Source organism: Leucoraja erinacea, chromosome 29 (genome assembly GCF_028641065.1).
Source record: "Leucoraja erinacea ecotype New England chromosome 29, Leri_hhj_1, whole genome shotgun sequence".
Taxonomy (NCBI): domain Eukaryota; kingdom Metazoa; phylum Chordata; class Chondrichthyes; order Rajiformes; family Rajidae; genus Leucoraja; species Leucoraja erinaceus.
The window spans coordinates 15026478-15040676 of NC_073405.1; the positions used below are offsets into that span (position 1 = coordinate 15026478).

The 14199-nt window shown below is 40.4% G+C and overlaps 1 protein-coding gene across 2 annotated transcripts in view; it reads left to right on the forward strand.

Annotated features, from left to right (window-relative positions):
- safb (scaffold attachment factor B) overlaps positions 1-14199 on the forward strand; it is a 44524-nt gene that overhangs the window by 23225 nt on the left and 7100 nt on the right. For both annotated transcript variants that reach the window (XM_055658712.1, XM_055658713.1), the window contains exons 14-21: positions 376-515; positions 2457-2613; positions 4243-4364; positions 5014-5169; positions 6694-6954; positions 9156-9189; positions 10224-10381; positions 11668-11780. In XM_055658712.1, the coding sequence (XP_055514687.1) occupies positions 376-515; positions 2457-2613; positions 4243-4364; positions 5014-5169; positions 6694-6954; positions 9156-9189; positions 10224-10381; positions 11668-11780 (1141 nt within the window). The remainder of the gene's footprint in view (positions 1-375; positions 516-2456; positions 2614-4242; positions 4365-5013; positions 5170-6693; positions 6955-9155; positions 9190-10223; positions 10382-11667; positions 11781-14199) is intronic.

Below are 14199 nucleotides of genomic sequence, written 5' to 3' on the forward strand. Positions count from 1 at the left end.
CCCTTTAATTTTGTAATTCCTTCATATCTATGTAGTGGCATTCGTACGTTGACCAAATGATTCTAAGTCTGCTTTCTTCTCTTGTAAACATACCTTAGAATGTTTAATGTGTATTATTCCAAGTTTGATTTTGTCCTATCATGCAATCGGATGTTAAAATCAGAGTTCTCTCTTTATGGAGGGGTGCAATATTTGACAGTCTAATTAAAATATTCAAACAAAACAGGCTAAATTTTCCCTTCTGTTGGCAAATGGCTGGGCATCAGTGCCATTTTTAAATACCTACTATACTTGTTCCTGACTTGCATGTTAGATCTTGCTTAAGCAGTTTGACAGGAAACATTAAAATTGAAGAGAAAATCTTGTTAATATTAGCCTGCAAAGAATCTGGACAAGTCGGACAGTAAAGAAAAGGATAAAAAGGACATGCTGAGCTTCGATAAGATTAAAGAGCAGCGGGAACGTGAGCGACAAAGGCAACGGGAGCGGGAGATTCGTGAGATAGAAAGACGCAGGTAAGTTAAGTGTTAAACAGAGCATTTAAAATATTTTCCCATTTTTGTTGCGATAGTGCATAATGAAATCTTGTAGTTTTTAAACAAAAGAACTAAACATGAAATTTGTTACTTTTACCTCGAGGCAAATGCAACTGATTGCATGGCTTATGGATTTATGTCTGGATCCGTTTAATGATCCTTTCATAGTGTACTCCATGCTATATAAAAATACTGCACCAAACCATTGACTGCCTTGAATCCCCTCTAGGCCTGGTTCACTGATGGGTTCAGTACACTACATTAAGATAAGTCTGGATTGTATTTTGTTTTTGTGTGTTTAACCTCCTTCCTTGAGCTTCTGTTGTAAAGCAAGTTAATCTACTCCCAAGACCCACAACAATAAAAGGACCCATGGAACATGTTGATGCGTCAGTTATCTTGTTGCGTATGGGTTGCTGTAAATGATATCTTGGTGACTAGGTAAATGGTATTTTGGTGACTAACTTGAGCAGAAAGTGAAGCTAAAGGTGGTCTTTGATTTTGAAGTTTGTTTGATACTAGACCGGGGGGGGGCATGGTTTTTCTCATAGTGGGTTAATTTGAAACTAGAGCGTGTAGATTTAAGGTGTGAGGGGAATGATTTGAAGGGGATCTGAGGGGCACATTTTACTTGGAGGGTATACATAACATGGAAGGAGCTTCCACGGGAAGTGGAATAGATAGTAAAATTACATTTGTAAAATTTGGACAGGTAAATGGATAAGAAAGGTTTGTAGTGAGAGCTATGCAGAAGGGAAATAGGCCCTTCGGCTCAACCTGTCTGTGCTGTATTTGCTTACATTTGGTCCATTGCCCTCTAAATCCTTCCTGTCCATTTATATCTGTCCAAATGGCTTGAAAGCCAAAATGTATGCACTATTATAGCTTCCTTTGGTGGCCCATTCCAGATACAGACTACCCTGAGTGAAAATATTCTCCATGACGCTGCTTTGAAATCTCAAGAGTCAAGAGAGTTGTCAAGTGTCCCAGATAGGACAATGAAATGTCTCTGCCCTCACTTTAGATTCGTCTACCCTGATGGGGGGGGGGGAAAGAATCTGTTCATTCTACACCCACACCAAATCCTGGCATCACATTACTGCAGTCCTCAAACAACTTCACTGGCTTCCCATCTCCCACCGGATCACCTACAAAATCCTGATCCTCACCTACAAAGCCCTCCATCATCTGCCCCCCCCCATATCTCACTGACCTCCTCTCCCCCTACCAACCCTCACGGTCCCTCAGATCCACATCAGCTGGTCTCCTCTCCATCCACAAGTCCAACCTCCGCAGTTTTGGGGACAGAGCCTTCTCCAGGGCAGCTCCCAGGCTCTGGAACTCCCTCCCCCAACTGATCCACAATTCCGTGTCCCTCACCATCTTCCAGTTCCGCCTCAAGACCCATCTCTTCACCTCTGCCTATCCTTAGCCCCACGTCCCCCTCCCTTTTGAATCTGTGCATTAATTGCATCGTGTTTTGAATTGAATTCTGTCTTTACTTTGTGTACTAGTCATGTCTCTACTATTTATTTCATTCCCCTTACATGGTTTTCCTCTACCTGCTAAATTTTTGTAAGGTGTCCTTGAGACTCTTGAAAGGCGCCCATAAATAAAATTTATTATTATTCTTATTCTTATTATGGAATTCTCATACAGGGGACATGGATAAGCCAAATGATAATTTGGGTGTCTTAGCATGGATGAGTTTGTCCAAACGGCATTGTCCATACAGTAGGACTTTGACTGAGCCATTGATATTGCAACTAAGTTAGGGGAGTGGATGAAATATTTGCATCCATTGGTAAAGGAGAAAAGCACATTCATGGAAACGTTTTTGTGGGTTCGAGGCACGTCATTTTGAAATAATTGTTAAGAACTAACATTTAAAAAAAATTAATGTAATAAATATTCTAATAGGGAACGAGAAAAATGGGAACGAGAACGTTTGCGAGAACGTGAAGAACGGCAGATGCTTCAACGAGAGCGGGTGCGGCTTGAAATCGAAAGAAAGCGTCTGGAGAGGGAAAGGCTAGAACGTGAGAAACTGGAGCGGGAGAGAATTCAAATAGAACAGGTAAAATGGGGAAGAAACAGACAAAATATCAGTGACTTGTTCAATTCATTCTGTCACTATGGTAGCTAAACAAATGCAAACATCAAGATACATTTTAAACTGTTAATTTAAAGGGTACAATGTCGATCTCGAGCAAGAACCCAGATACCACACTCATTTGGCACCTGGGAAGTATATATTGTAGGCGTTCCAAAGCTAGAGTTTGAGCAGTATCAAAGGAGCTTTATATTAATACTAGACTAAGTGAGCCCCATTGGGTCCCAGCATCACATGGGAGGGCTGGTCCCCCAACACAATATTCCACCTCTCCAATTCCAATATTGGTGGCCAGTGAAGGGGAGGCTTTCTGGAGCGCTAGTATGGGTGTTGTGGGCAGAAGGGACTGGTTTCCAGAGGGCTAGTATGGACATTGTGGGCCGAATGGATTCTTGAACTGGCGGTTCAGTCACTCAAGCCTGTTGTGCTAGCAGCTCACGGCTGGTGGGCTGGCAGTTGATTCATGGCTATTATTTGAAATTCTATTTCAAGCAGGGTGCAAGGCCACTAGAGACAGCGAGTCGCGACCTCTCCCTCCACCATCTTGCAGAGCCTTTGCCAGGCCCACTCTTCTGGGTTTTATAGTCCCTTCCTGTCCCACCAGAAAGGGCGTTGTCTTCATACCGTGATTGACAGGAGAGAGAATCTCAACATTTTTTAAACACTAATAACTCTTTTATTTTTCATCGATGGGAAAAATCCTCGGAACCTGATGAGCTGAGTAAGGTGGCAAAAAATCACAGCTGGACTTGGTAGCGTTTTTTCTAAAAAGTCAATATAAAGCGCAAACGGGAAGTGGTCAAGGTTAGACTTTTAATTATATAGAAGGCACGGCAACTAATTAGGCAACACAGCTTTAGCTTTTCCATACCATCGGCAACGCTGCTTTAGCATTTCCAAACTATATTTTCAAACCACATTAAGATCACCGACAGGTGAGTAAAACCGCTCACAGTTTAGTCGACATGTGTTCAATGTTATTCATAGCTCAGACTGAGAGACGTGACCCCCATCGCTCCCCCATCTTGCAGAGACCCACTGAGGCACTCAACACTTGCGGGTTTTATAGTCCCTCCAGAAGGGGCGTGGCATTCAGGAGAGAGGATCTCAACATTTTTTAAACACTAATAACTCTTTCCCATCATCGATGGGAAAAATCCTCTTGTCCTGCACAGTGGAGGGGGACTGAGTAAGATGCGCAAAAATCACAGCCGTAAGTGGCAGCATTTTTTCTAAAATCAATATACAGAACAACAGGAAGTGGTCAAGATCAGACTTTTAGTAATATAGATAGATATTGGGACAGCTTTTCAACATTGAGAAAGTGCTGAGGGAGTCCCTGAACCGGCATCAGATTATCTGACATAATTAATTAACTGGCACATGCCAGGTAACTGCTTTTACTGCAGTGGTCTTTTAAACATTTTGACTAACTCTCAATTGTGGCTATTTAGTTAAGAACAATGAGCAGTTATAATCATTATTTCATTCAAATGGGGACTTTTTGTAGATAGAATTGGGAATTGAACTGAAGTTAATTCTGGTATTGACCATTTGTATAATACTAAAACATACTTCCCTGTTGCGGCACAGGAAAGGAGGCGGGAACAAGAGCGAATTAATAGAGAGAGAGAAGAGCTCCGTCGACAACAGGAACAAATGCGCTATGAACATGAACGTCGTGGTGGTCTGAAAAGACCATATGATAGTGACAGGTAAATTTTATGTCTATAATTTTACACCGTTGAGAATTTATTATTATATCTATATACTTTTGAAACTCTGTGTGTGTTTGTTTGTGGATGTATGTCAGATTAGATTTTTGGCCTTTGATTCGTAGGTCCGCCAAAACCACACGCAAAAACTCCCAAGATATTTTCCATTTCACTAGCGATTTCACTTTTACATTCGCAAATCCACTCCTCATTACATTTAGACATTTTTCTGTACACATTTTTAATAAAATCCTTCACCCCCACTCACTAATTTTTTCGCCTCCTGCTGGCCAGCCACCATAACGGCTGCTGTCGCCCGGCTCTCCTCCAAAAACACCGACATTTTGCGGGGGACCAGCCGATGTGTGCCTTCCGCCAGCATGACAGAGTGGAAGGCACACATCGGCTGGTCCCCCGCTGCTTTTCGCTGTCCCCGTGGGCTTGCACTCTCCGAAAATCCCGCGCATCAACGGCCTGTCGGCCCGCAGGCGCATTGAGGGCTTACGCAGCGTCTTGACGGCGTACGCCTAGCGCGTGGCGTTGTGCGATGACGTCAGGTCGCCCCCCCCTTGCAACCGCGCGTTGCGGGAACAGACCCAACGGGTCTGCACTTGGTCTAGTATGATCCTAACAATTATCTTTTTTCTAGGAGAGATGATCAATATTGGCCTGATCAAAAACGTATGGCATTGGATAGTGACAGTAGATACAGCAGTCATGGTTCAGACTTTGGCCGCCAGGACCGATTCAGTGATTTTGACCACAGAGATCGAAGCCGGACATTTATGGACGTGCAGATGGACAGGCAAGTTATGATTCGGACTACACCTTACAATGTTTTTGGAATTGGGTTGATGAGGAGTGGGTGCCTATTTGATTAAACAGTTGACTTGGATTTAAGGAAAAACTCATATGTTTACATGTTGATATTTCTACATAACTGCAGTTAAATTAGTGAATATTGCAAATAATCAGCATTGACTTGATGATTAAATGATAAAATGCATTGGGGCAGCACGATTGAGCTGTTGCCTCAGCACCAGAGACCCGGGTTTGATCCTGAGGTACTATCTGTGGGGTTTGTATGTGACCCTGTGGATTTTCTGAGTGCTCTGGTTTCTTTCCACATTCCAAAAACATGCAGGTTTGTAGGTTAATTGACTTCTGTAAAATTGCCTCAGTGTGAAGGATGTGAAAGTAGGATGACATAGAACTAGTGTACGGGTGATCGATGGTCCATGTGGGCTGAGGGCCTATTTCCACGCTGTATCACGAAATTCTAAACAAAATGGTCCTAAGAAAAATAGATGTTTTTTTTCTCAAAGATCATTTAATATTTTGTTTCCAGTCTGCTTGTTAATAAAGACATTTGGAAGTTCAAATATATGCCGCTAAATATAATATATATATATAATGTGTGACAGGTTTTACTGCTGTTTCTAGTCCAGTACAGCATTCTTGTAAAAATTGTGAGAAATCCATCTATAAAGTGATTGTTACAATAACTTAGAATTTGTAGATAGACACAAAATACTGGAGTAACTCAGCAACAGGCCGCATCTCTGGGAGAAGGAATGGGTGACGTTTCGGGTCGAAACCCTTCTTCAGAATGCTTCTTCAGACTCATTCCTGCTCTCAAGAGATTCTGCCTGAGTTTAAACCAGCATCTGTAGTTCCTTTTTACATAACTTATAATTTGTGATATCGTTTCTCAGGTGGATTTGATTTTGAAATGTCTGCTAGTCTGCTGCTGATTAATAAATGAAATAATTGATGGAAATTGCAGCTTTTCGCATTTATTTCCTATTCTGTATTTCAAGCTCTCCCAGATTATGTACCATATGAAATGGATGTGGTGGAATGTAAATCCAGATTTATAGTTGTTTTCATACCAAACAGCTTTGTGGTTCTGCTTGAGTATTTGGAGTAATCTCATGTCCCTGGGTTTTGTCTGCAGTCTAGCAGGTTGTCTTACATCATGCTTATTTCTGAATAGGGGAAATGCAATGAACACGAATCAGAATTGCCTCTGGCAGTTTCCATTACCTTGTAACCAACGTTTAATAGAATCAGTGCTTTTTACTGTTAATTTGATGGCAGTGATTAGTTTTACTAAATAGCTCAAAGTGAGAGGAGTCAATTACCTTTTAGATTGGCTTGTGTTGTGGGTTTTTTGCTGCAGTATTTTTAACATCAACCTCTACGCCCCAACACTTAATATCCTGATAATTTCTGAACAATGGGTGTTTTTGTCTGCTTTTAATTAAATTAGTCACTAATGGAAACGAGCTCAGTCATTTATTAGATTAATGTCATTTCTATTATCCAGGCGAATGGATCGCTTTGAAAGGCGAGATAGTGGCCCACCGCGTCGTGATGAAATGTCTTTTGGAGGAAGGTTTGAGAAGAGACCTGAAGGATTTCATGAAAGGAGAGGTGGTAGCCGAGGTCGTGAAATCATGATAAAATCTAATAGAGATCATGATAGACACCTTGTTCAGAGTTCTCATCGCAACCATAGTCCTCGACGTGAATCTCCACGAAGAGGACCGCCACGTGGGGACTGGAAACTTGAGAGGCGAGATTCTAGGTATAAACTGCATTTTAATTCTCAAAGAAAATCGCTGAAATATCTATGCTCTTATATTGGGATTGAGAAGAAATGGGACATGTTCATGAAAGTTGCTTATTGCTGTTAATTTTGGGAGTAATTTCTTAGTTACCCGAAATTGGCAATATTTGGGTTTGCCTCCGCTGGAGTTTAGCAATTTGTGGCTATAGAATAGTTTGTTTGGAGATTGTGATCATTTCATTGACTGCTACAATCTATGGCACAAAATGTAGTATTTTGACATGATCATACAAATAACAAGCTATTTGTGATAATCCTACATTTCAGTGGTAAGTCCCGCTGTTTATATCACTCGTGCTCAATTCTGCATGTTTGAATACAACTGAATCAGATTTGCTTTGCAAGTTTGGGTTAATTTACATTACCTTGTAACCAAATTTGAATTGAAATAGTTTAACTGCTCACAACATAAACATCACACTGATTTTAGGTCTGAACGGTTATAGAAACTTAACTAGTGGGTTATAGGTAGGTGGAGCAGGCTCCAAAAATAAAATTTCATGAAAGAACTTGATGGCTTTTAATAATTTTCTTTGTACATAGGTAATATAAAATTAAAAGTTGAAATACATTTGCTAAATGAAGATTCTGTGAAGTTAAATCAATTAAGATGATTTTGATTGTAGGTAAGAGATTTATTCAATTTGCTGCTTTGCTCTCCATGGAGAACTTGCAATCAAGTCCTCCCATGATTTTTTATTCTTGGAGCAGACTCGTGTTCCAGTTCTCCTTTATTTACAATTCTTGCGTAGAACGGGATTAGCACTATTTCTACCGACAGCATATGATGCTTTCAGCCGCTGATTATAGAATGCCTAATTTTTTAAATCACACTTGTTTGCAGCGCTAACACAATTTAATACATTACCAAAGAATATGTGCACAATTACTAATATCGTTATATTTGAGCAGTTTTGATATATAATTGGAGTAGGTGAGGTGTGCTGATGTAGTTTGTCAAATAAGCAAATTAACATAGAAACATAGAAAATAGGTGCAGGAGTAGGCCATTCGGCCCTTCGACCCTGCACCGCCATTCAATCTGATCATGGCTGATCATCCAACAGTATCCTGTACCTGCCTTCTCTCCATACCCCCTGATCCTTTTAGCCACAAGGGCCACATCTAACTCCCTCTTAAATATAGCCAATGAACTGGCCTCGACTACCTTCTGTGGCAGAGAATTCCAGAGATTCACCACTGTGTGAAAAATGTTTTCCTCGGGTATCCTTCCAGCAGAAAGCCATTTCTATTGCAAGTAGTTCTGCTTTAATGCGTGTTTTCATACAACAAATTGGATATAATGTAATTGATGAATTGGGGAGCAGTTTGTATGACTTGGGCTGAATTGGTTGTAATACAATTTTGATGGGGGAACTAGGCAAAAATTAAGTTTTGGAAACTTGGAAATTGACAAACAGAAAAAACGTGGTCTTGCCAAAAAATAGAATTTAGAGACAAAAAATGATTTCTGTTTACAGTAATCAAACACCACGGTCTCTTAAAAACAGTCTGTCAACTCCACCAGAAGTGGTAATTGAAATTGGCAAGTAGTCACTTCTACTTGCACTTGTGTAATTAACCTCTTTTAATCAATGTAACATACAGCCTTTCATTCGTGAAAATAATGTGGGGCAGAGAAATCTTATTGTGTATCTGAAATCCTCTAGCCCTTTTCCCCTGTGGTTTCCTATAAAATGAGGCTTCTTTGCATTATAGCAGAATTACCCGCACTAAAGTTTATGCAAATAAATGAAAGCTTTGACGTTCTTCTCAAGACCAGTTGCTTTGTATCCAGAAGTCAAAGGAGCAGAAATTGACCATTTGGCCCATCCAGTCTACTCCATTGTATATCTTAATATGGTAAAACATTTGTTTACACCAAATATGTGTGATTAGTTGCTTTAACATTTAATCTTTGACTTAATGGACATTATTACAGAATTCTGATAAAGTAACTAATGTAAAATTGTTTGGAGAGTTGCATGAGGGATTCCAAATAACTAATGTTTCTTTTGGGGCCATTTAATAACAACAATACCAGAAACATTATCAATTTTGACACAGAAGCATTCCGACTTGTTCACTGAAGTCATAGTACTTTGTAGTGGTCTTAATTGCCCCCATTCATTGGATTGTGGTATTCCTTTCCTCTACAGTTCCCGAGGCATCATTGGCGATCGAGATGGACAGGTAATATTTTGCTTTGCTTGTTTTGACATATGCACTTAAGAATCCTTGGGGTGTGGCTTTCTCGTCTTGAAGACAATTTTGCTGTATAACTGGGATCTTGATACGCAGAAAGGCCCATTAGTCTTCAAAATGTTTTTTGATGTTATTTGCAGAAGGGAAAACCTGTGATGTTTAGAAAGTAGAAAAAAAAAGCCAGATTCATGTTTTGTTGAAGTCCGTCACAGTTCTGCCTTTTATAGATCTTCCCATATCATGAAGGCAAAAAAGGGCTAATGAAGTAGTTCAGACATGAAACAAAGTCAGTAGAACAGTTGTCCGCGTTGCCTATTTCCTTCGCACCATAGATGCTACCGCACCCGCTGAGTTTCTCCAGCACTTTTGTCTACCTTGGTAGAACAGTTCCTGGTTTTAGAAATTGTTCCTGTTACCTAGAGTTGCAAATTATGATTGTGTTATGAGGTTTTAAATGCTGGAACTGGAAAATAAGTACCCTTATTGTCAGTTAAGTTAAGGTGCAGAATGACAATTTTAATGATTTCACAGGCAAGTTTAATGTTGGTGTGCAAATTTAGCCTGAAAGACGTACAACCTATAAAGTGGGACAGTATTAAAATCAAGTTCAAGTTGTTGTTTTCATGGCAGAAGACTATTTCTTAGTTCTGTGAATTTACAAGAGTGACAAGTGATATAATGCACAAGGGCTAAAAGGAGGGGGTGACTATAGAAAAAGATACGCTAAAGAACAGACATTTGTCTTGATGAGATTGAGAAGCAAGGCTTTATAAGGTGGTACCAATGTATACTGTTCTTTCTCCCATAAAAGAGATTCATGCTTGGTTTAGATCACAAAATACCTTAGTAACTCAGCAGGACAGGCAGCATCTCTGGAGAGAAGGGATGGGTGACATTTTGGGTCAAGGCTCTTCTTCAGACTGATTAATGATTAGTTTATTGTTCTATTATGGCACCAGCTTCAAATGTTCAAGTATCAGATTAAAGGAAAATAAATAAATTATTTGCATTAAAACATTCAGCAATATCCTGATGGAAGACATGGAGGACCAGAGCGGCACAGTCGTGATTCAGGGTCACAGCGAGAAAGTTGGGGCGGGTCTGGTGGTGGTGGCGGCTATGGACCTGGCATGAAACGTGTGGGAGACAACCGAGGAGGAGTACTGCCTCAGCAATCAAGGTAAGTGTTAGCCAGGATAGAACACGTACTAAAACATGTAGTAATACATGTACTAAAAATGGAGATGTGAAGATCTACTGTGCTGTAAGGAATAGCCTTTTAGACAACTTGTCAATTATCACAGTTGGACAAGAGGGAGCTACAGTAGTGATGGTATTGGGCAAGGATTAAAAATTAGCAGGATGATTCATCCTGATTGAAGCATTACTAGAAAGTAAGGAGAAGAACTCTAGATATCAAATTAGCAGCCATTTGAAACAGGCCTGTGGATTTCAGGGTGCATGTATGAGCAAAGGCAACGTAAGTGCAGATTAGCCTACACAACCTTAAGTATATTCAGCATTCACAGAAATAATGCACTATCCGTTATTTTGATCACTCGTCTAGATACTTTAACCGTGTCAAACATAATCTACAAATTACTTTAAATCTTGACCCCTGTGCACCCTGACTTTTGAACCCACTGCCCAGGAAAATGTGTCCAAACTGGTTACGACTTCTATCACAAAAAAATTGGTTTATTCAACGTCATATTTTTAAATCCTTGCAATATTGTCTATTTTTGGCTATACTTTTCCCTGATTGTTGGAAAAACAATCTCTTGATCCTGAAAATTCACTTAACCTAGCATTTGCTAACAAATGAAAACAAGTTCAAGGTTTCCACTATGCTTTGTGCGGAGAAATATACTGGAATAGCCTACCTCTGAATTTAATTTCATACCGCCTTTTTTTTTATGGAATACATTCTATGGAATACATTCTTTACTGAAAATAAATAATCCTTAGTGATCTTAGAAATGTGAAGGTATAATGAATGTGAGTGACTGAGGAAGTATTATGAGAAAGTAGGAGTGACCTGAAGAGATTTAAAACATTGAGGAGCATATATTGTCCTTTTCCGCAGCAGGAGATTCTAAAACCAGCGGTGAGAGCGATTACATTTAAATTAGATCTGTGGGGTAAGTTTTTACACACAGATGGTGGTGCTTATCTGTCCCCAATGTTGTTGCTGTTCTTATCTCTCTATCCTATCAGTTTTGTGGTTGATGTGCAACGCCGTTGCACAGTAGATAATTGACTCTTAACGATGAACTTGTATTTGTTATTAGGAGAGATGAAAACATTGGTGATATAGGGACAGAAGTAGGTAAAGAAGCAATGCTTCACTATGAAGGTAACTTAGTTAATGGAGGTATGGGTAATCTTAAAATTTGCAGTATAAATTGAGCATTCACCCACCTTGCATGTCTCTGTTTAAAGTAACATATTTTAAATTTCCAACAGAGATAGGGATTGGAGTAGTGAACATGGGCGGAAGATAGAAAGTCATCCCGAGCGCTCTTGGCAGGGAAGCATGGATGGAGGAATGATGGGAAGAGATCATGACCGTTGGCAAGGTAATCTGTTCGGGATATGCACTCGGCATGAAAAGCTTTAAAGGTTCTGAACTTGTAATTGAGTCTAGTCGTTACGATTTAAAACAATGAATCGTGATCCGCATTTCCATGTTTATTGCATCCAAAAAATCTATAAACACTTCAGATATGTTGCTGACAGCCACATTATGGCAGGGTACTTGCTAACGAGGCAGTGTAAAAGTGTGGTTGTGTAAAATACAAATTTGGTCTTGGCATGGATTACTTTATGAAGTAATGTTGCTGGGATTAGCAGCTCAAGCCATAGGTTTTCATTGGAATATTGGTTTTTAGAAACCCTGTAATTAAAATTAATTTCTCCAATTGTCAAAGTTTCTACATAGGTTTAACAATCCAAAGGCATTTTTTTTTAATGGACCATTGAAATATTTGTTCAATCATTACACTGCTCCATGTTTATACATCTCTTATGGGGCATGTAAACGTTTAAATGTGCCCATAGCAAAGAAAATATCTTATAATTAGCTTATGAGAAGGAATGCATTTCCAGCCACTTTGTTGTCTCACCGCATCTCTACCAAACTTCTGTCATTTTTCAACTCTTTGCAGGTGACGAGATCTTTTTAAATTTAGCATTACACACAAATGTATATTTTGTAAATGAACAATTATATTTTAAAGTTGACTATTCTTAATTTACCTCTTGCTTTCCAGATATAGCACGAGACGCAAATGTTGAATGTATATCCAAACTACATACTGCAATACATTTTCTGTTTAGAGAGTTTGATATTGCATAACTGATATTAGGACTGAATTGTTGAGTATGGTGAATAGGATTGCTGAAATAATGGAACTGAAGAATAGCCAGTGGTTGTCTCAGTGGAATCACTCTTTACTCACATCAGCAGCATGGCTTGGATTTATGGTGAGATCTAACCCATGATTTCTTCATAGTGTACTCCATGCAAAATTAAATATTACCCAAAACCATTGAGTGACCTGCAACTTTTATAGGCCTGCTTCACTGATGTGGGCAAAAACAATGAATGATTCCCTATTTTCAATTTATAAGTGGCACGAATGTACTGAATGCTGATTATACTGTTACATTAATCTAGTCCTATAGACGTCAGTTTCTCAGTTTTAATATTTCACCAAGTTTGATTTCAATTTATTTATTATTTAGCTTGAAGGAAATGCAATCCCTTACGTTTGCTAACCTTGATATTAACATACATGCTCTGTCCGATATCTTAGTGGTGTTTGAGACTAAGGATATTGTGGATAAGTTTAAATGTCAATAACTTCTAAAATATGACATCAATCTGAATGAAACTTGTTTTGTTTACATCGCAGAACAATTGTAAGGTGGGCCAAAATTGTAGTGCTGTCGTGTGCCGTTTTGGTGGAGTTTTTAAAAATATATACCCCCCCCCCCCACCCCCCCCCCCCCCGGTTGTGTCCCTGTCGTACGGGAGGCCTGGTCCCCAAAAGCAATATTCCACCGCTCACCCATAGCCCCCCCGGGACGGCTGGTCCCCCAACCCAGTGCAATATTCCACCACTTACCCATTCCCCCCACACAATATTCCACCACTCACCCACGCAGCCAACTGCGCAGAGGTGGAGGCCTACCTTGCCCTGGGTGCTGCTCCTCTTCCTCCCCCCGCACTCTTCCTCCTCGCTGGCCCGGTGCCGCTCCTCGGGGTGGGGCCGAGCGGCGCCGAGCCGGTAGAGGCAGAGGCCTACCTTGCCCTGGGTGCCGCTCAACTTCCTCCCCGCACTCTTCCTGGGCCCGGAGCAGCAGTGAAAATGGAAGGGAACTTACCCGTGGAGGTGTTTAAAGAGAGGAAAAAAGGATGGTGTTCTGAAAGGCTGCGCTGAGGACACGTGCGGTTACCTTTTGACGCCAGTCAAGTGAAGACGGGAGGGGTGGGGCAAGTGGGGGTGCTGTTTTATTTTTTAAGTTAAAAATGTAACTACGTGTAAAATATAACATCAATCTGAATGAAACTTGATGCACCACACCACAGGACAATTGTGAGTAAGATGGTGTAAAAGTTGTACCGTTTTGACGTAGTTCTGGGATCACAACACACTCAGGCAGGCACACACATGTTACAGACAAGATGAGAGTTATAGTAATATATGTACTAAACCAAGTGGGACCCGTTGGGCCCCGTTCCACCAATACAATATTCCACCACTCACCCATAGCCCCTAACTGCGCAGGAGCGGCTGACGTTTTAGTTTAAAAATGGCAATAACTTGTAAAATGTAAGATCAATGTGAACGCATCTCACTCTCCCTCTTCAGTCCCCGATGCCCCTCCTCCATTATCCTCCATCCTCCGCCAAACCTCTGCTTTCTCCGTTACCCCCTTCCCCCCTCATCCCTGTCTGTCTGTCTGTCTGTCACCTGTCTGTCTGTCTGTCCT